This window comes from Amphibalanus amphitrite, unplaced genomic scaffold (assembly GCF_019059575.1).
Source record: "Amphibalanus amphitrite isolate SeventyFive unplaced genomic scaffold, NRLGWU_Aamphi_draft 000064F_arrow, whole genome shotgun sequence".
Classification (NCBI taxonomy): domain Eukaryota; kingdom Metazoa; phylum Arthropoda; class Thecostraca; order Balanomorpha; family Balanidae; genus Amphibalanus; species Amphibalanus amphitrite.
The window spans coordinates 1,158,468-1,185,960 of record NW_024881560.1 but is presented as its reverse complement, the minus strand read 5'-3'; the positions used below and the strand labels follow the sequence as shown (position 1 = coordinate 1,185,960).

At 47.5% G+C, this 27,493-nt stretch overlaps 2 protein-coding genes across 4 annotated transcripts in view; one reads left to right on the top strand and one right to left on the bottom strand.

Annotated features, from left to right (window-relative positions):
* Window positions 1-121: 121 nt before the first annotated feature.
* Window positions 122-26,786, bottom strand: LOC122378722. 3 transcript variants are annotated; one of them, XM_043360162.1, is made up of 2 exons: window positions 26,447-26,786; window positions 122-3,070 (listed from the first exon to the last, which is right to left on the bottom strand). In XM_043360162.1, exon 2 carries the CDS (start codon window positions 2,909-2,911, stop codon window positions 1,580-1,582), a length of 1,332 nt encoding a protein of 443 aa, XP_043216097.1. In that variant the 5' UTR covers window positions 2,912-3,070; window positions 26,447-26,786; the 3' UTR covers window positions 122-1,579. The 3 variants fall into 3 exon arrangements, with proteins under 3 accessions (XP_043216097.1, XP_043216096.1, XP_043216094.1); XM_043360161.1 differs by lacking the exon at window positions 26,447-26,786 and adding an exon at window positions 12,108-12,252; XM_043360159.1 differs by lacking the exon at window positions 26,447-26,786 and adding an exon at window positions 8,034-8,350.
* LOC122378760 (X-linked retinitis pigmentosa GTPase regulator-like) overlaps window positions 12,191-27,493 on the top strand; it is a 31,076-nt gene continuing 15,773 nt past the window's right edge. Inside the window, exons 1-5 of the mRNA XM_043360225.1 lie at window positions 12,191-12,214; window positions 12,360-12,369; window positions 13,739-13,831; window positions 14,197-14,259; window positions 14,683-14,832. Coding sequence (XP_043216160.1) covers window positions 12,191-12,214; window positions 12,360-12,369; window positions 13,739-13,831; window positions 14,197-14,259; window positions 14,683-14,832 — 340 coding nt within the window. The remainder of the gene's footprint in view (window positions 12,215-12,359; window positions 12,370-13,738; window positions 13,832-14,196; window positions 14,260-14,682; window positions 14,833-27,493) is intronic.

Below are 27,493 nucleotides of genomic sequence, written 5' to 3'. Positions count from 1 at the left end.
AGAACAAGGACGGCTACGCATGTGCATTGTGCAATAACCATAATAAACCGCATTCAGTATTGACCTGAAAAGGCCGCCTCCCATTCCCTGCCCCCCCCCCCCCCCGCCCCGCCTGGCAGCATCGGTCCGCACTCAGCCCTGACAGAAGCACCCATCAGATCGAGTGCCAACTGCCAGCGTGACTGTCAGTCTGGTGCTGCGCAGTCAGTCGGTCGGCAGTGGCCGGACGGGCGGACGTGTCAGCCGGCTGGCTCAGGTCGACTGGCTCTGGTTGGCTCTGGATCTGGCTGGCTCAGGTCGACTGGCTGGGTCACTGAGCAGCTGGTGTCGGGGCTGGACAACTGATACCGAACTGACGGTACGACTGGCTGGTGACGTAAACTGATGGGGGGACTGATGGCGATAACTTAGAGCGACCAGTGGCTCTTGTGTATCCGAAATGAACGAGAGTCGGGAGTGCAGGCCGAAATGTATTCACCAATCTCGTCTCGGCTGAGCGTCGATATTGCATTCTGTATTTGCATTGGCATCAGCAACAAAATACGCGGAATCGCATCGAGACGCTGCGGAATTACCCGTTCGTTCGCTCTCACGACGTCGAGACGCCGTTCAATGTCGCGGACTTGACTGTGCTTAGACTGCGCCGCAATACACGAAGCGCCGCGCCGGGAGGGCAGACTGTACCGCAGTGCATCCCACCCCGGATCATTTACATGCCTATATGACTAAGAATAGCTTGATTTTCAAGTGCTTTACAGTCATGTGAAGGTACTTATCGCTGATCACGCATTACAATTTCACTATTCAACATACTTAATACTTATGCCTATTCAGTATTCTTAGCTACTCAAGTTTCCCCTACCGTGATTGAAACAAAACAAAAATGAACACAATCTTAAAACTGCATCTCGGAGAGGTACTCCCCACGTGCCCAGCGTGGATCACGCGCCAGTCGCTGAATGCGCGGGTCCTTGCGCCGATTCATGGGGTACCCGGGCAGCGGGCGTCGCCTCTCCTCCGAGTCGCTGGTTTCGCTGTTGCTGCGCTGGTGGCGGCGCCTGTCGTCGGCCCGGCCGGGGGCGGCTCGAGGGCGGGTCACTGAGCAGTAGCCGGGCATCTGCATGCTTATACCCCTGTGCGTCTGTCCCTGGAGCTCTTCGACCGGAGAGTGTACCGTCAGGGGCAGGAGGCAGACGTTCACCGAGCTCCTCCCCGAGTCCGTGTCACAGCTGGTGAAGGACCGGACGGATCTGGTGCTGGCCGGGCTGTATCGGACTCTCCTATCGGGTGCCTGGCTGAGCGCGCTGACAGTCATCGTGCCAACGTTCCGAGTGAGTGTGAGATCGCGCGTAGGGTGTAACAGACGCTGTGAGGGCACGGGGTCTTCATACGCTCGGGGACTTGTCCTTTTGCGAATTTGGGTCGCTTCGCTGCTCGTGTTGCCCGTTTCACTCCCCGCCGATCGCATGTGTTTCCAGCGTTGCAAAATGCATGAAATAATTATGAACATTTGAATTGTAAGAAGAATTCCAATTATCAGCAAGGCGACCCACGCGCTGGAAATGGCGGCAACATGCGTTTAGCCGGACTCTGATTCCTCACGATACCCATCTACAGTCTCGGCTGGGAGACTGGTATAAGTACCATGCTTCAGGGTGGCGGCGTGTCTCACAGAGGTGTCTGTAACCAAAGTGGTGCTTGGCCTCATAGAAGTGGAGGGTCTCATCGTCGTGGAGGTGGTGGTAGTGGTGGTAGTGGTGGTGGTATGTGGGCAGAATTCTAGGTGATACTCTCCTAAAGTGGACCAGGTACTGTCACTCTTACAACGAACTTGATACAACAATAGGCTCTGTCTCCGTCTTCGAGCGTCATTTAGTTTCCCCATGTCGACCAGACCTACTGCTTCCATATCTTCCAAAGTGCAAGTGCATGGAATATGGAGTTTCAATCTTAATATCAGGATACTTTCTTCCCGAGCGAAGTGCATTGAACCGTTTTCGGGGGTCTTGACCTCAAAGTTCTCCATTCTGACTGGGTTTTTAGCACCTCCTTCCAAGTTAAGCGAGCTGAAGGCATCCTTTCTCAGCACATTGATGGTGCATTGCGTCAAATTGATCCACCTTGTGGCATGCACTTCAAGTGCCCTATCTGACAGGTCTTCAAAAGTGTTTCTTTGGACGGAGAACCCCGTTGTATTCAGTGTTAAGCCTCCTCCTTCAATGACTCCGAAGAAGCTCTGCTTGATTTCGACTTGTTCAATGGATCCGTGGATAGCGAGTGGCTCGATTTTTGCGAAATAACAGTTGTCCACAATTAGTTTCTTCCATCCCGTATCTGCCGAAATACAGTTGGCTAATGAGTTATTGATGTGAAAGTAAGACAATGACATTGATTTGATCATGCCCCCAAATGTGTTTTCCTCGCAAGTTGTCATGGTAGCATCTCTAATAGTCAGCATGTCGATGTCCGCCTCGATTCCACCTGGGGCAATTCGCAGGCTGTGCACCCGCTCTATAACTGCTTCCTGAATCGTTGACGACTGTGACAATGCCTCCGGATCCAAAATGAGGGTATCGACGTCTATCGTAATCATTCTTTCAGCGGTGACGTTGGATGTAAATGCTCCGGAGGAGATGGAAACAGATCTGGCCTCCGCTATCCTGATCTCACCTATAGAACTTTCACTGAAGGCGCCACTACCAATGCTCAGGTTAGTTACGTTATGGAAAAATAGAGCACTTAGTTTTGTGAACTTTACAGCCGCATGAAGCATCTGGCAGTTATCTACATCCGCAATAGAGACCCGTGACTGAGAGTTTCCCCACTGAGAAAATGCCTCTTTGTGTACCTCTAGGCTCTTTACTTTACTAATGTCTACCGATATCGAGCGCAACTGATTGACTCGAGCCATGGAGCGGGGCAAAAGAGTCAGCGTGTCAATGTTGGTGAACTTGATGTTCTTCAGGGAGTCCAAGGCTGCGATGGTGTCTCCTTCAATTAGCAGCTCCTCGACGTTGCTTATAGTTATATCGGCGACATACTCCGGAAATGATGTTGCGGTCAGCTTCACCTGAAAGAAAAGTGAATCAGGGTTAGTTGTCTCTGGCAAGTTATAATTGAAATCGTGAGCTCATTTAGCCAACAGCCTTCAAAAGCATCACTTCATACCGGCGAGGGGCGGGTACGACCCCCTTTGTCGTTTCGCCCTTAACCCTCGCCCGCACATGCCATTTTCCCATCCTAGAACGCACATGGTGGGGGGGTTGCCACCCCCTCCGCGCCATTTCGTTCCTGTTGGAGATAGAGCTTAGCGGTAAAGACCAAAAAGATTCTTTGGGAAGAGACGAATCCAATGCTACCCAGTTTTACCTTCTCAGGTCAGTCATTGACCTTCCAGGTCAGGTCAAACTAAAAAATGTTGCTGTTTTGGGTCACCGTTGGATATCAAGTACGCTGCTTATCATATGCCGATGACGAAAGTGGCGTATTCAGGGGGGGGGGTCCATGGGGGCCATGCCCCCCCCCTTTCCGCCCAGCCGCCCAGATTGCGCCCCAATTAGCGCCGACTAGGCTGATGCTGTCTTACAAAGGGAACATAACTTAAAAAGTGATGTGCAGGCAGGGATCGAACTCAAGATCTCTTTGGGGGTGCCTGGACACCCCTATGTCCTCCAGGGCACCCCCAAATAGGACCTGAGCCCCCCCCGCCAATGTTGAAGGGCGCCCCTCCGGAAACCAGAATATTCCGAACCCCCAGGGTCGATGGCGCCCCTGAAGAGCCGCTGGCACCCACCTGAACGGAACAGTCGCCCCATTAAAGGTTGATGGCGCTCCTCTGAAGTTCACAGTTGCCCCATTCGGCCCCATCCAAGATCGATGGCGCCCCCTGAAACCACTGGCGCCCCTCTAAAGCACCTGCATTCTTCTCAAGATCACGGTCGCCCTATCCAAGATCAATAGCGCCCTCAAGAGAGCCACTAGCGCCCCCCCCCCCTTGAGACTGAAGTCGCCCCATTCAAGACCAATGACGCCCCTCCAGAGCGTCCGGTGCGCTTCTGAAGATCACAGTCGTCCTCATCCGAGGTCGCTGGCGCCCCTCAAAAGTCACTGGCGCTCATCTAAACGGAGATCACAGCTGCCCCATCTTAAGATCGATGGCAACCCTCTGAAACCAATGGCGCCCTTCGCACCCGGCACCCCTCTGAAAATCATATTCGCCCCATCCGAGACAACGCCCCTTGAGACTACAGTCGCCCCACCCAAGCTCAAGGCGCCCCTCTAGACTCTAGAGCGTCCGGCGTCCTGCTGAAGGCAACAGCGGCCCCATCCATGCCCTTAATGGCGCCCCTCAACGCTCTTCTAAAGATTACAGTCGCCCCATCAATCCGAGGTCGCTGGCGCCCCTCAAGAGCCACTGGCGCCCACCGGAACAGGGACTTCATTCGCCCCATCCTAGATCAATGGCGCCCCTCTGAAACCACTGGTGTCCCTCTGAAAATAACAGTCGGACCATCCGAGATCAATGGCGCCCCTTCAGAGCGTCCGACGCCCTACTGAAGGCAGCAGTGACCCCATACAAGCATTACACTCCTCTAGATCACCCGGTGGCCTTCTGAAGATCACATTCGCCCTATCCGAGTTCCAGGGCCTCGTCTAAGAGATTTTCACTGGGGGGGGGGGGGGCAGAGACTTAAGGAGCCAAACCTAGGATACCCCCAAATCATGTTTTCTCACCAGATTTAGGCCTCTTATTTCTCATCACAGCCCTGAAACCTGATAAACTTTTTTAACACTAGATAAATAAAAATAGTAGACCATCCGACCCATGCCTTTGCATTAGTTATAACCCCGTCACATTGCCCCACCAGACAGTAATAAGCACACAAAGAATGAAACCTTAGTTTTGGACCTGCTACACCTTTTTAAGTCGGTCATTTGTTTACGATGTCAGCCTCTCATGAATGCTTGTTCGTCGGAGTTCAAATTTAACGACTTCTTTCCGTTTATCTAAGAATCTTGCTCCCGTTATGGCTATAAGGGAGCCATCACTTATTTGTTTGCGCTTCTGCTCCTCTGTTCGTGCAAGGTAGAGTTAAAACGTCGAAATCAAATATTTTCTGAGAATAATCGAGCGAAATGGACAATTGAATAATTGATACTCTCGAATGACCTGAACATTGACCTTATCTTAGCAATTTATTACGAACGCATATTTTTTTGCGAACCACATCGGTTTCTAATGGGTCCCGCCGAATTATGAGCGTCAGGTGCCAAGCTCTGATGGCCAATGCCAACTTCTGGACCCACGTCGGCCTCTGGTAGCCCACATTAGTCTTTCCCGTCCCCAGAGACAGACCTCCAGGCTGAGCTTACGATCACCCAGAATGGGAGCCTGCTTCATTATTATTAGGAGATACTCTTGCCGCACACCGGTGACCGTCCAGCCAGAAGTTCAACGTCGCGTAGTGAGGACGGCGATATAGGTAGAAACGGTAGAAAAACAGATTGACGCCCCGAGGGCAGGAACAACAGAATACGTGAAAGCGAATATGCGGGACATGGAGTTAGGTCGCCTGAAAACCCGAAATGTAACGTATTGCTGAGCGAAAAAAAAAAAAACAATGGCATCAGGTAAACAAAATAAACACGTAAAAACAGTCAGAGGTAATAGGGTATATCAATGTGCTCACATTGCATCCACGTTTCGTTTACGCATTTGTTTTTATGTGCACTGACGCCTTGCAGTAAAAATTCGCTTGCCTTTTCGCTTTTGCCGGCCCCCCAGTGGTGACATTTTTACCCTGACTGGGGGGCCAGGCCGGTGACTGCGGGGGTTTGCCCCCCCCCCCCCAGTTAACATGTTAGACGAGGCCTTGCCGAGTTCGTTGACGCCCTCCAGTAGTCACTGACGCCCATCTGAATGGAGACTTCAGTCGCCCCGCCCCATTCAAGATCTTAGCGCTCCCCCCCCCCCTCAGAAACCACTGACGCTAGGTAATTATTTGACAGTGGGGCTCTCTCATCGACACCAAGGGCCCTTTTGAAGATGCAGCAGCCAGGCGGCGCCGAGCTGGGCTAGGATGTGCCTAGCGTTTCTTATAAGGCAGCCTCTTTAGTGCCACCCCTCGTTGCGATACCGCCCCTCAATGCGACGCTGCCCTTTCACCGTACACTGCCACCCCTCAATGCAAGTGGTGCGTCTCAGCACAGCGCCGCCCATTATTGCGATACCACCCCCGCCTAGCAGTGCGGTGCCGCCTCCAGCGTATGCGTTTTTTTTTTAAATTGAACCTGCTGGGGGTGTTTGAACACCCACTTCTAACTCAGCTTGTGGGCCACGTTGAGACCCGCAATAGGCGGCGTTCGAAAGAGCGTCAAAAACTTTTGCAAAACTACTTAAACCATTGCTGACAGGTTACAATTTAGTACTTTACAAATTACAGCAAGGTTAGGTCGAACTGGTCGAAGGTCATGTCACCAGAGACAACCGAAAATCAAATTTCGCCGATTTTGGCATTTTTCGACAAAGCGGCGCATAAGTCAGGATTCAGAAAGAGATTGAGCTACAGCGCCGCAGCAAAGCGCAATCGATACCTCGTTTTATGCTCTTTCTCATTAATTATCTCAGATTGGACCTAAGGTAGGTAAACGTTTTAGCCGTAAAATATACGTATTCGCGCGGTGGACGTTTACCTGTAATACCTTTTGGTTCAGACCTGCACGAGATTAGTTTAACCGGCATCGTGTTCCATTTTTTCGAGACTAGTCAAATGAACTAGAATTTGACATTAAAGAGCATTTTGAGAATTTGACCAAAGGTGAAGGTCATCACCTAACCGGGAATGGTCATATTGCATATTAGTCGATCCGTATTGTTCAGAAGGAAAATACTTATATAAGGTGTTTCATTGCTCTACCATATCCCTATCAAAAGTTATTGTCCAAAAACTACTGAAGACCTTTCATGGCCTCAGTAACATAAAAGGGGTCACGTCACGAGTGAAATTTTCCGATTACATGTGTCATATTTACCTGTACCCAGATGTTTGAGGGTGTTTTCGTTCAAAAGAAGAGCATTTCAATTTTCTCCCATTAGCCCGCGCCATGCTGGGGGAGGGGGGCGTTATTACGCCCCCCCCTTAGGTTTTTTGCCAATATCTCCGAATATCTGCGGTTGGTTTCAAAAGATCCAGCTTGAATCAAAGGTCAGGTATGCCAAGTTTCAGCTCTCTATATCCCTAGCGTGTTCGGAGCTACCCGCGCGGAAAAAAAACCTATGGGGGGCGGCACACGCCCCCCCCCCTCGGCCGGCGAGGGTTAAAGGGACCCTCCCACCTTCAAAAAAGTTAATGAATTGGCATGAAAGTGATGTCGCTCGGTTCAGGAAGAGCAAAAACGAATATCTACCAAATTTCATCGAAAAATATTCACTGGTTTTCAAGATATTAGACTTTTACTTTTGTTTACTTTTTGGGATCTCCGCTGTTCCTAGCGACTTTATTTGAAAGTGCGGCATTTGTTGCGCGCAAAGCAGCATATACCACCGCGTGCTACAAAACGTTTTAGTCAAACATTTAAAAATCGTTAGATATCTGCGATGACGTCACACATTCAGAGGGGTATTCCTATGCATTAGCCCCTCTGAATCAAAATGCTGCAATTTTGAAATTCAATATTTCCGATTTAAGGCATTTCTCGATGTTGTGAGTGCCGAAACCGGTAATTTTTAGCCAGGGACCCCATTTTGGCTATCTCAACTCAAATCTAATGTTAAGGTGGGAGGGTCCCTTTAAAATGACAGCCCAGCTGGCAGCCCTGCCGTTGACCTCGGCACACGTTCGTAAGGTCGCCGCTAGGTGGCTCCCGAGTGGTGCCACCTCTCACCCACCATGTTCGGCAATATACTCTTGACTAAGACGCCGGCGTGTTCGCAACATTCGCAACAGTCGGGAAGGAATAATCTACTAAGCCCTGGCCTCCCTCTTGGACAATGGGCAGTCTTGAGGTCTTCATGAGCACCAACTAGATCTTACCTGTTTGTTTGGCCAATTCCGCAGATTGCAGGTGACAGTGGTAGAGTTGTTGCACTCCTCCTTGACATGGAACTCACAATTTGACTGGCGACAGTCGACGTCAGACTGAAAGACTGCCTCTGACCGGGCGATCAGGGCAGTCAGCAGCACAGCGCCGCAAACTCGGACCCAGCCCATCGCATGGACGGATAGGCAGTGCAGTCTGATGGAAGTTCTAACGATGTCCACAGCGAGTGATATGGGATAATGCACGGAACGGAAGCAGGGTGTGCTTAGTGCAGCCGCTAGACGGCCACTGACAAGCGCGCAGTTTCTCCGAATGCAGTTACATGTTCGTTGCGATTTTGAGCGATGACGCGATAGCGCGAATGTTTATCCGTGTCGCGATATTCATGGTGCGATTGCATTCCTTGCACTTCGTGCGCTTAATACCTACGGTACCTATCAATTTCATACTGAAGAATGCCCACTGTTCCCTGGTGGGCTAAAAGCTACGTCGAGGGCTTACATATATGCGCTGACAGTATGTATCTCTAAGTAGGCGTTTGAGGTTAGTTGGGAGGGGGGGGGGGAGATTACCGCACTACACTTGATGCCTTGGCCTCTACAAGCTGCCTCACAACTGATACGGCCGTCTGTCGAGTGATTGGATTGGATGATTCACCCCCCACAAAGCTACCGATCATATCAAGTGGATCAGATACCGGCGACCGATTGTATAGGTATGTACATAAGGGCTCTAAAAAGTTTATCCGTGAAAAATAAACATTCCGGAGCAGCGGAAGGGTGACGCACGTTTATGTTACGAGCCAGAACGTAGGTATTACTTTTTTATATTTAGGGGAAGATGGGGGAACACCGACCCCCTTAACCTTTTAAGGTCTAGTCACGTATTTCTTGGCCAAATGACCAATCTCTCAGTTTCACTGGATTGTCGCATCAATTTTACTTACATATCAGCCAGTTGTTTTCTTGTAGTGTCGTCCATAATTGCATTATTCCACATTTAGTAAATGTCTACATTTTTCGGGGTAACACCGACCGTTGGGTAACACTGCCCGGGCTCAGCAGGCAACGAAATTCGCAGGATACTGGACTATTAAGTTGTTCATCTTATCGTAAATTTCGAGGCATTTTAGCATATCTATAAAATGAAATGGGAACGATTTTATTATATCTCTTGTACAATGTAGTACAATGTAGCACTCATTTATATTATTAGACGACTTAAAGTCTCAAAATTTCATTTTTTTTTTCGAAATTTTGCATCATCCGCGAAAAAGAAGACATAGCAACAACGTTCTTTCTTAACCCGCGCCCCACTGGGGTCTGCGTATAACACGCCCTACTGGGGGGGGCTATTCATAGCCCCCCCCCCCTCCTAACTCCGAAACTACTGGGCCGATCGTCGAAATTCAAACGGCGTCTGATAGCCCCGGAAAAACTGACGAGTGAAACCTAATTTCATTGACCTCGAGGTCACCGATGACGTCACAGGTCAGGTCAAAGTAAAAATTATTAGCATTTTTGCTTCTTCACGTTTTGGGCTCTGGCCGCCGTCTTACAAGTCAGATCAGGCTCATTTTTGGTTCACACACTCGTGAACAGATGCTCTAGATACTCTGAGGGTACCAAACTTGTACTTTGATTTTCAGGTCAAGGTCAGGTCATCACAGGTCACGAAAATATTATATCATCCGTCGGTCACGTGACACATGTTTTATGGTCCATTTAGGCCAAACATTTCGAATTTGATGTCGTCTGTGTCATTCGAGGTCATTTTGAGTCAAATTTAGCTTAGGTCAGGTCACTTTCAGGTCAAAAAAGGTCAAATTTTGAAGTTAAAATTTTTCAACAAAAAAGGTGTCTATTGGATGCAGTTTGAGCTTAGAAACACGATGGTGCTATTTATATTGGTGTACGATGTCAAATTCGTGCTGAAAAATTGATTTGAAAAATAAATTATTGTTACTTTTTTGCAATAATGCGTATAACTTGGCCATTTTTGAAGATATTTAGCTAAAACTTGCTAGAGTTAGTCATAATAATGCGTTCTATCACATATATTCCGGTTTTTTCGAAAAGACATTTTTTTAAATGTAAAAATATAAATTTTTAATTTAATTATATACAATTTTCGAAATTTTCAGAATTTCGAAAATCCGAGATGGCAGTTTGATAGCGCAGTCTATTTTGAGTCCTCTCATGCAAAGAAATTGGATCTAGCTTAAAAACTGAGCTCTTGGGAGCGATTGCCGTGGTTCAATGTTTTGCGTCGAAATTGGCCGAACATGACGTCACTCTGACGTCATTTCCGGCCGACCTATGGTAGGTACGAAGTTCAAATTTTGACACAAGGTGTCAAATTGATGCAGCCGAAGGTACTGAAAGTTTGGCATCGATAAGTCAAGCGGTTTGGAAGTTATTGCAGAAAAACGGGAGGGGGGCTATAAATAGCCCCCCCCCCCTAGTGGGGCGCGGGTTAATTTGAAATGCGCCACTCTTGGGTTTGGTGTCACAATGTGCGATTAAATACCAAATTTCCCAAGTGGGCGGTGTTACCCAAGTGTCTCCATTTTTCTAACAAAATCCTTCAATATGGCAGCACGACAAAAATTTCGCTCGAGCAGGAGCACGTATGCTTGGATCAGTCGGCAGTCCTAATTATGGCAAAAAATACTACTTCAGCCTTCAGGACTAGATCTGTCAAATAAGATAAGTTTTCTTCTGCTTATTTTGCTAGAAAAGTATAAAACGTATTAAAGGAACGTAAAATTAGGAATTTCTCGCAAATCACCTAAACCAATGCGGTGCACTACCCATACCTGCACTTCTGTTGACGTTACGCTGCCAAAAGACAGTCAGCTGTCGCCCTAGACCTTTTTATATTTCTGATATCGGGGTGGGCGGTGTTCCCCAAAGGGCGGTGTTCCCCTACGTTCATAAAATATATTTTCATTGGCTACACATCAATCGCCAAGCATCAGTAATGCAGAAAAACTCATTTTCAATTCTAACCCAAAGTTGATTGCCAAATAGGCGCTGCCAGCCTATTCTCAGTCCATTCAGTTTTCTGCAGAGCGGATAGGTCGCTTATGGCCCCTATACTCGCTCCTCGCGCCGCTCGGTCCCTCGGCTGTGGTTATTATACGCCGCTGTGATCGACCAGCGGCCGGCGCGCCTGGACCCCGCCACTGGCGGCACACCTGCACAGACTGGGGACGGGGGACGGGCGGCAGCGAGCGAGGATCGATGGAGCGTCACGGCGTGCATACGGCGCCTTACAGTCGACCTGGACGGCAGCAGCACGCGGCCGCGGACCGCAGCCGCTGCGCCATGGCCGACCACGAGGAGCTGCCAGGTCAGTCCGACAGCCCGACATCCTTCACCTCACCGACCTCACCCTGCATTTAGGGTCACGAGCACCTGCCAGGACAGTCCGACAGCCCTGACAGAACCTTTGTCCTCCTCCCGACCCTGGTGTTAGGATGGCGAGAACCTGTCAGGTCAATCTGACAGCCGCGAGGAATGAGTCCAATTATCTTCAGTTCCACCGAACTGAGCTTACCGTACGGACCGCATACTTTCGTACTTTAGCTTGTTTTTCCTTCAAGCTAGCTTTTCCAATGTGGTCCAAGGAAGGCGAGTGCTTATAAATCACTTATCGGCAAGTTCGCACCTGTTCTTTAAATTATCTGACCTTATGTGAAACCTCGAAGATCGTGCCTTTGAGAACGACGGCATTTGATAGGTTTGTCCCGTCGCTTCAATACATTCTTCTCCGTCTTCTGGACCATTTCTTGGGAGCTGCAATTTTTGCCTTCACCAACATTTGTCTACCTATTTTGACTAAGTCTTCTTCTAAGATATGCTGAGTCGTCTGATCTCCATCATTGGTCCGCTGGATTTGTGACTGTGCTGACCCTCTTTGTCCTCTGGTGACTAACGTTGGCCTCTGCTTACCCAGATCCACTATCTCAATCTGTTAGCTTCGGTGACCTCTCTACTAACGTCTAGTTCTTTGCTGACCGTCGTGACCTCTCCTGCCCTCTCAGAGACGGGCGCCGTGCTCACCTTCGGCCGCAGCCGCTTCAACGAGAACCAGGCGTCGCGGTTCTGGATCAAGAACGACCCGATCATTGCCTGCGCCTGCGGAGATGAGCACACTGTCGTTATCGCCGGTAAGGACGTCGCCCTGAGAAACTGACGGGCAGCGGGGAGGGCTTCTCGTGCCGCGCTGGGAGGGTGGACATGATGTACCGAACTGTGGGGACAAAATGAAGAGAATGACTGTCGCTTATCTGCTGCAGTTAGTCGTGCCGATAGCGAACTACTGGTGAGCCTAACTATTTATTCATTGCAAGTTGCAATCAAAATTAACCCGCGCCCCACTGGGGGGGGGGGGCTATTTATAGCCCCCCTCCCGTTTTTCTGCAATAACTTCCAAACCGCTTGACGTATCGACGCCAAACTTTCAGTACCTTCGGCTGAATCAATTTGACACCTTGTGTCAAAAGTTGAACTTCGTACCTACCATAGGTCGGCCGAAAATGACGTCAGAGTGACGTCATGTTCGGCCGATTTCGACGCAAAACATTGAACCACGGCAATCGCTCCCAAGAGCTCAGTTTTTAAGCTAGATCCAATTTCTTTGCATGAGAGGACTCAGAATAGACTGCGCTATCAAACTGCTATCTCGGATTTTCGAAATTTTGAAAATTTCGAAAATTTTAAATAATAAAATTCAAAATTTATATTTTTACATTTTTTTTCAAAAAGTTTTTGACTTTTCGAAAAAACCGGAATATATGTGATAGAACGCATTATTATGACTACCTCTAGCAAGTTTTAGCTAAATATCTTCAAAAATGGCCAAGTTATACGCATTATTGCAAAAAATTAACAATTATTAATTTTTCAAATCAATTTTTCAGCACGAATTTGACATCATACGCCAATATAAATAGCACCATCGTGTTCCTGAGCTCAAACTGCATCGAATAGACACCTTTTTTGTTGGAAAATTTTAACTTCAAAATTTGACCTTTTTTGACCTGAAAGTGACCTGACCTAAGCTAAATTTGACTCAAAATGACCTCGCATGACACAGACGACATCAAATTCGAAATGTTTGGCCTAAATGGACCATAAAACATGTGTCACGTGACCGACGGATGATATAATATTTTCGTGACATGTGATGACCTGACCTTGACCTGAAAATCAAAATACAAGTTTGGTACCCTCAGAGTATCTAGAGCATCTGTTCACGAGTGTGTGAACCAAAAATGAGCCTGATCTGATTTGTAAGACGGCGGCCAGAGCCCAAAACGTGAAGAAGCAAAAATGCTAATAATTTTTACTTTGACCTGACCTGTGACGTCATCAGTGACCTCGAGGTCAATAAAATTAGGTTTCGCTCGACAGTTTTTCCGGGGCTATCAGACGCCGTTTGAATTTTGACGATCGGCCCAGTAGTTTCGGAGTTAGGAGGGGGGGGGGCTATGAATAGCCCCCCCCCCCCCCAGTAGGGCGTGTTATACGCAGACCCCAGTGGGGCGCGGGTTAAGCAAGCCCTCCAAGGCTTCACAACAGCGGACGACATATAAGCAGATCATGGGAACATTCCATCAGTACCCGACATACCTCGACTGTCCCGTGTGAGATTCCTGGCTCCCTGACGGCACGCCACTCTCCGTTTCCAGCGTCTCACCGCGTGTTCTCGTTCGGCTCCAACGAGTTCGGACAGCTCGGTCTCGGACACACCAAGTCGGTGACACGACCCAGCTGTGTCAAAGGTCAGTCTCGTCCCAGCTGATCCCAGCGGGCCCCAGCGAGTTGATGACGGTCCCATGGGGTAGGATTGTATCGAAGTCCCGGGGCTTGAACTGTATTGAAGTATCGGCGAAATGTGATTGCTACGGAATAAATCTGATTTCACCGTTTTATCGTGAAACGTTTTTCACTGATCCAGATGGACAGTCGGCTGATGTTTACCTTCTAGGAGTTAATTGGCACATCAGTGTCTGATAAGCCATGCAACAAAACAGCTTGTTAGCGCTAGGTCGGAAATATTGACGATTTGGTACATCAGCGGCCAATCCATGAAACGCAAGCAATGACATATTTTGACATTGTTAATATTTGTGTGGTTCATTTTCAGCTCTGAAGTCGGAGCTGTGCAGTGCGGTGGGCTGTGGGAAATCTCACACCGTCATTGGGACAGGTGAGCCGGCCGAGGCCTTAGGCCGTAGTACTTATATATCCACCACTATTTATGCATAGTTTATCCCTCTCAAATTTGGCAGCAGTGGGTATAAGAGCAGCAGTACGACATGGACGTTGAATAACCTTCTGGCAACACATGCTGCGACTCGAAATATATGTATTCTCTCTGCAGCGGTGCAGCGCGATGGTTAAAAAGTGTGACGCGTATGAGCACTATGGAATAAAAAGCACGTCAGCTAATGCACTGCAATTACATGCTTAGAGTTGTGCCTAAACGCATCGTCTCCTTGTTGTTTAGCGGCACGCTGGCCTTTGACCCCGGTTTGCTGACCTCTGACCCTGGGTCGCTGACCTTTGACCCCGGGTCGCTGACCTTTGGCTCCGGGTCGCTGACCTTTGACTCCGGGTCGCTCGCACGCAGAGGACGGTAAGCTGTTTGCGTTCGGTCTGAACCAGGACGGCCAGCTTGGTCTGGGTCACACGGAGATGACCTTTGACCAGGTCACTCAGTGGAACGGCGGCACGGCTGAGCAGATTGACGCCGGCGTGGCGCACACCGTGGTTCTCACAGGTACGGAGATTCGCGTGCAATTATGTTGTCGGAGTTGCGTACTCTACACAGGTGACAGGCAGGCATCGATAAAATCCTTTTTGAAAGGATTGCATTCCCAATCCACATTCCTAGTGCCGAAGTGGATTGCATTCCTACCCGCAATCCCCTTTTTTCACTTGGATTGTGATCAAATCTGCAATCCTTTTTTGCAATCCTGTTGTATTATTATGTGCACTAGTGGATCTGAGGGAGGGAGGGGGGCATAGGGCCGTGCCTCCATCCCCAAATCACCCATTTCTAGTACACTCGGGGGCAGATTGATGTTCTGCAACTCTTTATCCACCGGGTTCCTATGGCTCAGCATTGGCAGCAGCCGCCTGGTACCGGTAGACTGCTCCGCTTCACTTACTTGTCAAGCGGCACAGCCTACCCACACCGTATGACACCGGTCTGGGTCGGTGGCTGGAAGGCGATGTGGGCCGCCTGTGACGTCAGCGCAGCGGTGAGGGCCGAGCCCGGAGGCATGGCTCGGGTCGGCGCGGCGCGGCGGCTGGCGAGGGCTGGGGAGTGAGGCGGGGTGGGAGGGTGGGAGCATGGACCATCGCGCGGCTGAACGAGTGTAGTTAACGTTCGCGTCTCAAGGCGGCAATTATTCTGCCTAACAATTGCGCTAAAGCAGTTGTTAAAATATTTTATGCCCAAGACAGCGCCTATCATCATACTTGCCATGAGCATTACGACACACTTAAAGGGACCCTCCCACCTTAACATTAGTTTTGAGTTGAGATAGCCAAGTTTGCGGCCAGGCTCAGAAACCACCATTTATCCTGGTCGCAACCCCCGCAGCTTTATAGTGTTCAAGAAATTTCTTCCCTTTACTTGCAGGGTGGGACCAGCGTAGTCCCTATCTCTTAACACTAACGGACTCTGATGACGTCATCAAGCCCATTGACCGCGCGTTATCAAATAAAAGTCTTATATTTCAAAAACGGGTGAATATTTTTCGGTGAAATTTGGTAGATGTTCATTTTCGCTCTTTCTGATTCACGGTACACCACTTTTATGCCAATTCATTAACTTTTTTAAGGTGGGAGGGTCCCTTTAAACGTGGCATTGGGACAGCCGATAGAATTTATATCACACGTGCATCGAGTTGCGGAGCTGCATTGTTTACAACAGATAAGTATTGAGGCCTTGATTGAGCTCATTGGTGTCTATTTTTTCGCACAGCAATCGTCCAGAGACGTGGGAACTGCGGTTTTTGGACAGCGCGGCAGCCAACGCCCCAACATTAAGCAAATCTTACTGTTCCTCTAATGTGTGATCGCAGCCACCAATAACAAACCGTTCCAACCAGGAGCCAAAAAGCCGGGCACTCAGAAGGGTTCGAACCGGGCTTCCCCCACCGGCCAGCTTACGATACGAGCGTTCATCCACCGAGCTACCGAGAATGGTCCTCGGTAGCAGAAAACAAAATGACATGGACCCACTGACCGCCAATGACAGTTTTGTGACATTTCATCGCGTTTGACCGCGGCGGGTAGTCGCTGGTCTCGGTAGCTCAGTGGATGCACGCTATAGCGTCGTAGGGTGACCGGTTGGAGAACCCCGGTTCGAGCCGTCCCAGGTGCGAGACTTATTTGCTTATTTACTATTTTGTTGGAACGGTTTGTTATTGGTGGCTGCGATCACACATTAGAGTAAGATTTGCTTAAAGTTGGGGCGTTGGCTGCCGCGCTGTCCAAAAACCGCAGTTCCCACGTCTCTGGACGATTGCTGTGCGAAATAATAGACAGTTCAATCAAGGCCTTAATACTTATCTGTTGCAAACAATGCAGCTCCGCAACTCGATGCACGTGTGATATAAATTCTATCGGCTGTCCCAATGCCACGTTTAAGTGTGTCGTAATGCTCATGGCAAGTATGATGATAGGCGCTGTCTTGGGCATAGGATATTTTAACAACTGCTTTAGCGCAATTGTTAGGTAGAATAATTGCCGCCTTGAGACGCGAAAGTTAACTACACTCGCTCAGCCGCGCGATGGTCCATGCTCCCACCCTCCCACCCCGCCTCACTCCCCAGCCCTCGCCAGCCGCCGCGCCGCGCCGACCCGAGCCATGCCTCCGGGCTCGGCCCTCACCGCTGCGCTGACGTCACAGGCGGCCCACATCGCCTTCCAGCCACCGACCCAGACCGGTGTCATACGGTGTGGGTAGGCTGTGCCGCTTGACAAGTAAGTGAAGCGGCACAGTCTACCGGTACCAGGCGGCTGCTGCCAATGCTGAGCCATAGGAACCCGGTGGATAAAGAGTTGTAGAACATCAATCTGCCCCCGAGTGTACCTAGTCTTGCGAGTAATTCCTATCTAAGGCACAGGTATTTTATGGGAAATATTTTTTGCCTCAAACACCCCCACATTTAAAGGGACAGTATCACCATTTTGATGAAATTTGACATTGCATAGGCCCCACCTTTCTGGTCCGGGAACTGAAGACCGATCCTCGAAGCTCCACACCGTTATCCCGCTATCGCCGCTCAAAGTACGAAAGGTGTACAGGGACCCGCAGTTGCTTATGTACACATATGTTGGTAAGAAGACATTGTTTCAAGTACACAAACGACAAAACAGTGCAATTCAAATCTTTATATCTATATTTCGCAGACGTTTCAACGACAAGGCGTCTTCGTCAGTGCAAATGAAGTGAAACTTAGTACATATGTTTAATTAATTAGCATATTCGATAGCATATTCGATAGGATATTCGACAAATATTCGATAAATTACTATACGTATTCGTTCAATCGTTCACATGAAAATTTTTTTCATTTTCATGTGAACGATTGAACGAATACGTATAGTAATTTATCGAATATTTGTCGAATATCCTATCGAATATGCTATCGAATATGCTAATTAATTAAACATATGTACTAAGTTTCACTTCATTTGCACTGACGAAGACGCCTTGTCGTTGAAACGTCTGCGAAATATAGATATAAAGATTTGAATTGCACTGTTTTGTCGTTTGTGTACTTGAAATTATGTACACATATATTACCGACTTACGATTGTCCTATTATTTGCTAGCTGGTGGCCATTGGAGAAAGAAAGTGTAACGCAAAGTATAAAGGAATAACACATGTTTCCTTCTAGGATGAAGATTATGCATAATTCCTCTTAGCGTCATAGATATTCTTCCAAAACTAAAATTACGCTATTTTTCTGTGCTGGCTGCCTCCCTAGGTCTCGTCCTTGGTATCGCCACTTGCTTACGCTCCCTCTACGTGAATGAAAGTCACGTGACTACCACGCGTTTGCGCTCAGTACTAACACACCTAGCCCGGGGGCCGGTCCGTAGCGGGGAGGGGTAAAACGCCAGAGCTCCAGCGCAGTGGAGGTGGCTGTGGCCCGTATCATAAAAAGGCTGGCGTACGCAAAGCGACCAACGCCGCAGTATAAGTTAAAGATAAAGTTTTCTTTAAAGTCATTGTTGAGCAAGAAATTGCAATGCTTATCGGATGTAATAAAACGGTATACAAGGTCCTGGAAAGATTGTAAAACATACTGAGGAACGTACAAATTTGTGATACAGGCCATGACCTTTCACCTTGCCTCCGGGGAGGACCGCTCAGGAATCCACATGCCGAACGAATCGAGGCCTCATTGCGGCAGACGAGCTGGATAAACCATCGCCAAACCTTTCGGTTACCTATGTTTCCAGACAACGGGGAGGGGGCAAGTGAGGGTTGTTTTGAACCCACTCACGAATTCTCTCCTTTTTAAGCTATAGCTTAACGAAAACTAATGGAACATAATGCTGATCGTCACGAGATGTAGCGAATAGTGTCACAGCCACATCTAGAACAGTTCGAACCGCGAGCAGTAGAGTTCAAGCCAGCTACTTTTTTGTGCAACTAAGCTTCTCAATAGCTCCTCAATCCAGAGCGGCTTCTCCCAATATAGATTTATTTTAATTGATGTTTATGTTGTGCAAGTAGTTATTGTATTTTAGCTCGATGGTCTGTAAGAAACTGCTATCGGAGGAAAATTTCGTGTTTCGGCACTTAAACGCCAATAGATATTTAACCATCGCCCGTTTTGGCACTTTTTCAGCGTCTTACGTATTGGGGGGGGGGGGGCGTAGAAACCCCCAGTCGTTCGGCCTCTGATAGAACTATAGAGCCTCACGGAAAAGGAAATTATTAGCGTTCTGCTCGTGACGAGAGAAAGCCGATAGGATAAATTTTTAGATTAACGTTATAGGCCGGGCTTGTGATCCAAATGCACGGGACATCTGGTCCTGCTACCATTTCTTCAAGTGAGGTTTAATGGAGGCTTTTTTGCTCCTGACTTCCAATTTTGCATTTGTTTTAATCAAAGATGATGTAGCAAAAAAATTCGGGTAGGTCGGGTCTGGTCAGGTCATCAAGGAGGGCCCCGTCGGCTATTTCGTCGGGAGTTAAAGTGACCATCCCACCTTAACATTAGTTTTGAGTTGAGATAGCCAAATTGGTGGCCATGGCCTGAAAATACCGGTTTGGGCACTCACAACATCGAAAAATGCTTTAATTCGGAGATATGGAATTTCAAACTTGCAGTTTTCGGATTCTAAGGGGCTAATGCATTGGTGTGCCCCCTTAGAATTTGTGACGTCAGCGGAGATCTAACGATTTTTAAATCTTTTACTAAAACGTTTGGTAGCACGCGGTGGTATATGCTGCTTTGCGCGCAACAAATGCCGCACTTTCAAATAAAGTCGCTAGGAACAGCGGAGATCCCAAAAAGTAAACAATAGTAAAAGTCTAATATCTTGAAAACCGGTGAATATTTTTCGATGAAATTTGGTAGATATTCGTTTTCGCTCTTTCTGAACCGAGCGACATCACTTTCATGCCAATTCATTAACATTTTTGAAGGTGGGAGGGTCCCTTTAACCACCACTACATATAGTTCGTTTTTTTTTTTCAAAAGGACGCTGGCTCAAAGTTCAATATCGAAGCTCTCACGTGAGTTTTGGCAGCTTCAGTGTCTGGCGAATCATTTCTTACCGAAAAAATAACCGATTTCAAATTGTGCACGGTAAGTAGCTGGAAATTGTTTCTTAAAAATGAACATACTATGATGACGTCACTGGTGGCAGCAGGCACCCAAATGTCCGTGCAATGGGACAAGTGTCAACGAATTTGGGTGAAACTTAGTTTTTCACTGTTACCGAGCTTATAATCGAGTAAGCAGTTCCATCCATGATAGTTATATGTTCGACAGTATGACCTGACGTCACCACTGTTCTCATATATGGTTCCAAAACGCACATATGGAAATTATCGGGAAGAAATCACATGTTAAAATTAGACGACGTTCGATTTTCTCAGGTTCAGTTTTTGCTCGTTTTGCTCGCTAAAACACGTGCTTGTTCGAAAAACATACTTGGAGCCAGCGTCCTTTTGAAAAAAAAAAACGAACTATAATGACCTCGCAACATTTTGCATAGGCACCATCACTGATAACATAGGTATTATGGTTCTCAAATGCTAAAATAAATGCTAAATTTCAAACTGGCACTGGAAACCTCACTAAAATGGTGTTAGCTAAAAATATTAACCGAAGCCATGACCTTAACCTGACCTTCATGTGACCTTGGCGCTACCATAATACATGGGACAAACATAATGTAGTATATTTCATATGTTGGCACATCCTTCATTACAAAAAGTATTAAAACGCACAAAGGATGTGCGAGCTGATTGACGTTGAATTGCTATTCTGGCCTAACATGATCTCGAGCAAAAGTCACAGGTCAAAGGTCATTTGGCTCAGCGATAATTTATCCTCAGGGAACGTGCAAAACTGAAAAAGGCTTTTAATGTTCAGGGAAGTGGTAACCGAAGGTTTGTTGTCAATAGTTAAAACACTATTCGTTAGAATTGTGTTTTTCTATTGAAAAACAAATCCGAGTTCCCTGACAATTTGGCAAAAGCTATCAAATTTATTATCTCCTGGGCGGTAAAACATCTTTGCGATCCGTTGTTTTTCCCGCGAGTTATTTGTGAAAAAAAACGGGGAAGGGAGTCCTACGGACCTCTCTAATGTATGCGGTGGTTGATATTTATTTCATTTATCGTAATAAATCAGCAAATATTTTTTACATACAGGGTGAGCCATATAGATTTACCCATCGAAAATTTCAGTTTGTTTCAAGGCGAGTTGACACATCTATGCCATCTTTTACATACATATAGCAAAGTCATCTCCCAACAAAACAATGTAGTCCGTTTTCTGTATGCTGGCACTATGGCATATGCTGGCACTATGGCACGCGTCCGCCGCACCGCGTCCGCGGCTTTTCTCTTATTTTTCTCGATCACCCATGCTAGAACGATGCTGCGCCGTATGTCATTCGTGGTGTATTAGGGACGTTAGGGACTAGGTAGACTGGGTTTTGCAGGGTAAATCAGTTGACTGGGCCCATGGGGCTGAAGTCTGGGTTAACACGCGCCCCGTAGGGGGGGGGGGGGTGAAACGGCCCTCCCCTCTGTCCTTTTCCCTCGATATCTCCTAAACGACTGCAGATGTCGTCACCAAACTTTCAGGAACCCTCCGGGCATCAATTTTGCACATTGAGATTAAATTTTTCCAGAGGCTATGATAGGTTAGCCTCAAATGACGTCAGAATGACGTCATGTTCTGCTATTTTCGACCAAAAAAAAGGTTTCACGGGAAGAGCTGTCAGGTCTATAGCTTTGAAGATACAGAAAATGTTCAAGACATAAAATATGTATAATTAGCAGGGCTATAAAACTGCTATCTAGAATTTTTGAAATTTTAGGATTTTGACTCCCCAAAATAAAAAAGTATGTTTATATATAATAGCCAAAAAACCCAAAACGTTTTTCGAATTTTGAAAAAACGGATTATATGTGATACTCCATCCCACTTTCTTTCCACATACCAAATTTTAGATTGATACCTCTTTTTTGGCTAAGTTACAGCGAAAACACATTACGAGCTGCATCGAATCGATACCTATTTTGTGCCAAAATATCAACTTTGAAATTTGACCTTATTTAACCTGACTTTGACCTGACCTTCACCGGGACATAACCTAAACTGGCCCCAAAGGTTGCCTGACCCACATAATCTCATTTGTCATGTAAAATGGACCATAAAGCATGTATCACACGACACTTTCGTATTGTGCCCTCCAGTGACCTGACCCCTGTGACCTGACCTGGTATCAATGACGTCAAATAGCATAATATGTGTTCTACCGACCATTCCCGCATCGGTGATTTTCAATAACATGCCTTTTACTCGATTTTAAATTTTCTTGAAATGCCTGTAAACGGTGAACATTCGACCTTTCACCTGACCTGTACGTCATCGGTTGGACCGAGGGCGAGGTCAATGAAAATTAGTCACAAGGTAGTTCCGTGGTAGGGCTATCCATCGCCGTTTGAATTTTGAAAATCGGCCGGTAACTTTCCGAGATCTTGGGGGGCCGATCTTGGGGGACCCCCCCCCCCCCCCCCTACGGGTGGTAGGGTCCACCGATAGTCCTACGGGGCGCGGGTTTAATTGTGCCCAGCATTCTTAAGGCCAAAGAGCGTTCAGCAGCCAGCACCCAGTGTTGATTCGTGACTTTCAGGAGTGGCGGATGCACGTTAAGACGACTTTGCATTTCAGGAGCGTAGCAAAGACAGTGGACGAGGATATTCAAAATGAGCTTCACTGTCAGGATTGGAGACAAATTTTCGATTTTGCAAAAGATGGCCTACCTATGCCATCCCATTGGGAAATAAAGTGAATTTATCGATGGGCAATTTTTATGGCGCACCCTGTAAGCTGAGACTAGTCCATATAGGTAAAGAGTAAAACGGTTTAGTTTAACACTTTATTGTGTAAAGGATAACTATAAACTTCTTGAAATACTTGGCCCTACAGTTTTTTACGCTCGCACTTTTAGGGCGGTCGAACAGAACCTCCTCGATTTTTCAGCAGCCATTTGAACATCTACGATTTACGAAGTAGTTTTGGTGCCTTCGTAACATGTTACGAAGCTGTCAGTGGTGGTTGACACCCAACTACTATGAATACCCGACAGGACCATTACTGGTTGACCTGACCCGATCCGACCCGATCTGGCCGAATGCATGAAGATATCATCTGGGATCAAAATTTGAACATAAAATTCGTGATAAGAATCCTGAAAAAACTTAACCTCACTCTACGAAGCCTCACTTTACGAAGCTCTGACAGGTCCCGATTTCCCGACTTTTGAGTCATTGTCGTGGCCTGCAAGTTCAACCAATGACCTGGGACCTTGAAATGGGGTATCATTGGCTTCCTCTCGTTACAAGCAACACGCTCGTATTTCCGCAAAGCTCTAGCTCGATTAGAGGCCGAAATGGCTTAGGCATACCGACCATCTTTTTCGGCATCAAGGCAATATTCATTTACCTCCACAAAACCTGTTCAAAGACTGCAGCTGAAGTTCACTTTCGGAGCGTTCGCTTCAGTTGGGACAGGTCGTGCGCGAGCTTGGACGGACCACGTGACCACCATGCGGCACCCTTCCCCCGCTCCCGTCCCCTTCTCCAGCTGTGCCTGCGACCCAACCGCGCCCCAGGCAGTCGGCTCGGTCCGATCCTCACCGGTCGAGCCACGGCGCCGCTTGAGTTTGTGCCGGGTGCAAAACTGGAGCAGAAACTAGCGCCGGAACTAGTAGCTAGCACGACCATCGTTAGATGGCAGGAGTGAATGCAATAAGCGGTTCCAGGTTTCAGAAGGAGTGGGGCAGGAAATAGCACTAAAAACAATGCTTTGCCGATACAACCATAAAAAGATGATTAAGTTAGGAGACCATTATATCAATTTGAAGCCTTTCAAACGGCGGTTTTAACAAGCCTACAATTACTCCCGAAATCGCCTTCAACGGTGTCACAGGCCAAGAATACTCTGAAATACTAGTGTGTACAGAAGCAACTGCGGGTCCCTGTACTACACTTTGAATCGTGCTTCACTATCTTCACTGTTTAAATGTTTGCGCCGTTTTGAATTGACCGCCAGTAATAAAACTTTTACCCTGGTCATTTCATCAAATTTTATAAAGCCAAAACGTTTTTCGCACTTATTCATCACCGTTAAATTCATTAAATAGTCGTAGGCAATTTCCGCTGTTTCCTTCGGATTCTAGCGGCTCAACAAAGGAATTCCTCCAGCTTGAATCACAATCTCCCTCCAATGTATGACGTATATGTATGACGTCATCTGATCAGTCTCGATCTCAACGACAACTCAATCAGAAGAGCGGCCGCGTAAGCGTAGCGTCAATAATGTATTATCTGCGCCAGTTCTGTAGTAATTTCGCAGGCTTCCAAAGTGGCGGCAATGTTTGTAGTGGTGGTTCGCTCATGAAAATGACTCGCTCATGAAAAAATATTTTTCACCGAATTCGGTCTTCAAACTATGTTTTTCTGATTCAGAAAAATAAGAAATGCAAAGGTCATAAAAGTGGGCGGGTGGCTACCCACGACGCTCCTGTTGTTACCAGGTGGCTACCTGGGCCTTTGTGTTATTGAAGCAATTGAAGAAAAACAGTTCGTAAAAACGGCTTCTTTACTTTTTGCCCTCTAGAGACTAAACCTTGACGTGGGGTCAACTATGAGGACACATTACGGATCGAGCGTTAAAAGGGTTATCGAATGCGATTTCTCGCAGCGCTGTAGCTCTACTGGTTCCCAAGTTAGGTATGCACCGGATTTTCGAAGAATGTTGAAGTAGGCAACATTTTACCTTTGATGGCCTCTGGTGACCGGACCTTTGACCTGACCTAAAGATGACCGAAATGTTTCGTCTTGCTTTTTGACGTTCTTTCGAATGCCACTCAACCCTCGCCGGTATTGGTGTCTTGCCAGCAGCGAAGGTAGGGGGGGGGGAGGGGGCCCGTTGGATCCCGCCTTGCCGTTTGGCCCCTGATCGAGCTAGAGCTTTGCGGTATAAACGAACGTGTTGCCCGTGACAAGAGGAAGCCGATGATACCTAATTTTTAAGGTCCAAGGTCATTGGTTGACATTCCGGGTCAGAACAATGACCCAAACGACGGTAAAGTCGGGACCTGTTAGAGCGTCGTTGAGTGAGAATATTACTTTTTTAGGGTTGCTGATCACGAATATCCTGTTAGTTTTGATAATCAATGATGTTTTCATCCACTTAGGCCAGGTCAGGTCAGGTCAGATCAACCAATAGCGGTCCTGCCAGGTATTCGCAGTAGGTGTCAACGGCCTCTGACAGCTGCGTAGCATGTTACGAAGGCACCATAACTACCTCGTAAATGTTCAAATGGTTGCTAAATTCGAAATTAGCACCAAAAACTAGATTAGAAACAAGTAAAACTCGCGAAAAGTGAAACGAGGTCATCAAAAGTCAATGACCTGACCTGACCTCTGGGTCACCTTGACAGCTGACACCCACCATAATGCATGGGACCAGCATCATATCACATGTTTGTACGCGTGAAAGTTGAAACCACGAAAGGACTGCAAGCGCGCGGCTAATGCGAGCCGACATACGCCGAATCGCAATGCCGGTCAAACATGGTCTAGATAAATAGATCACAGGTCAAAGGTCATTTGGGTCAGGATAATGAAATCTTAAGAGTAGATGTAGAATTGATTAACCTGAGGGCACTGGAAGTTTCGTCGCAATCGGCTACTGTTTACGCCAATTATTTGCGAAAAACCGAGGGGATCCATTCGACCGCCCCTTCGCCCACGTCGTATCGTGGCCCAGGAGCCGAGTTTAGACGAGGGGTGTTCAGACGGCCTACCCCCCGGCCCGGCTCGGTTGGCGCCGAGCACCGGGCCGGCCCGGCGCGGGCTAGAAACTAGAAAGTCCTTTTGTATGATTTCCGTCAGCAGTGTGTTAGTCAGACATAAAACGTCAATCTGTTTTGATTCCTGGAAAGCGTTGATTTGTTACAATTTCTCAGTCATCGGCCATATTATGTGCAGATGGCAGATGATCATTTTGGGACGGACCAGAAACCCGGCCGTCCGCGTCTGATCCGTTGACAGCCGTGTTGGACGGCTCAGAGTCCTGCTGTGGGCGGACGGTCATAGTGGACGTTCTACACGGCGGGGAGGTCCCCAGCGTCCGGAGCGGTCAGCTGGTCACCATTCGCTCTCCCTTGGCACGGCGGGTGGGCCGGCGCGCCGACCCACGCGCACCCGCGTCCCTGTCGCCTCGGAAGTGCCCGGAATGTTGACTTTAGCCGCCGGCAGCGTCCCCTGACCGTTGGGCCTCCCTCCAGCGGCTCCGGTTGTCATGGTTGCTGGTAGGGGAGACGACGGATTCTAGAAGCTACTCCGCGCGGTACCATGCGTAGGAAATAAATTAGTTTAAATAAAATTGTGCAGAACTTGCGGTAGAAATGTAGAAAAAAACGCATAGGTATCCTATAATCACCTACTGCAAAAATAATTATTATGTTGCTAAAATTAAGTTCTTAACATGGTATGGAAACTTCGGTTGGTATAATTAGGTACATAGGTAGGTCTAAGTTGAAGTGGCAGGCACCTTAATTGCATTCGATACATTATGTCTCCTCTCAATGAATTTACTTAAACACTCACCTGGTTTCCTGGACAACAATGAGCATGAGCCTCTCCTGAAGCAAATCCAGATCCAGATCCAGCAACCGACACTAGCAGTCAAAATATTAGGATTTTTCTGTGCACCAATTGATGATGCCTCTTCGAATTCACGCCATAAAACTGCAGACCTTCCATGGTTTCGCAAGATATGGAAGGCCGCACTTTATTTTCGCCCGTTGCATAGTCATACTTCAACTTTGGCTTCCACTCCTTGCACTTATTTGCACATATCCAACGTCTCACTCTCAAATGTTCCACGGCACATATACGCAACACCAAAGAGAAAGTCAGGGAAGACGCTAAAGGATTAGACGGTGACCGCCTGTAGTTTCAAACCCTTCCAAACAGCTGACGCCAGACTGGCCTCAGTCCGCCAATCAGACGCTGGCTACCTCGCTGTCAGCGGTTCCCATTGGCCGCTCCCCCTTGGCTCTCGGTGGCTACCAGGGTGGCTACCCCGTGGCCGGAAGGTTGGGGTAATGCATTTTCCCAGCTCTATTTCTCTGTTACTTGCTCGAAGATTGCCACAAAAAGAGCAACGAAACGAATGACAAATCCCTGTTTTAATGTTTTTTTGGAAGAAAAGTCGTTAATAATTGCAAAAATATAGACTCCAAATTTACCACAAACTGATCGTATGATGAACAGATTTTGGTTTCGCATATCTAAGTCCAAGTACTTGTACTTGCTTGCTACCTAGATGTGTAAATGTTCGTGGCAGGAAAGTTGCCGAGCGTGCTACCTGAGACCGGCGCTATCTCAGGTAGCACACGACATCACTTTTCACTAAATTTGTTGACTGTGCACCTTTCTTTTGAAGATATGAAAAAACACTTGCTTTTTCACAGAGATAAGGAAATCAATGTTTGCTCTATATTCTAGCAAGATTTGTTCCTCTTTTCTAAAATGGCTTTGCCTTGAGTGGTTACCTGGCTTGTCAGTGAGAGACTTGAATTGGTTACCCACGGGTGTGGACGAGTTGGCGACTTTTATGACCTCTGAAGAAATGCTGTAAAAAAAAATCAG

Bases quoted from the DNA above. Each gene is read 5' to 3' on its own strand.
- LOC122378722 (XM_043360159.1), bottom strand. From the start codon at position 8,210: ATGGGCTGGGTCCGAGTTTGCGGCGCTGTGCTGCTGACTGCCCTGATC. The intron at 3,071-8,033 runs GTAAGATCTAGT...CTTTTCTTTCAG, and splicing joins GGAATTGGCCAAACAAACAG to GTGAAGCTGACCGCAACATC.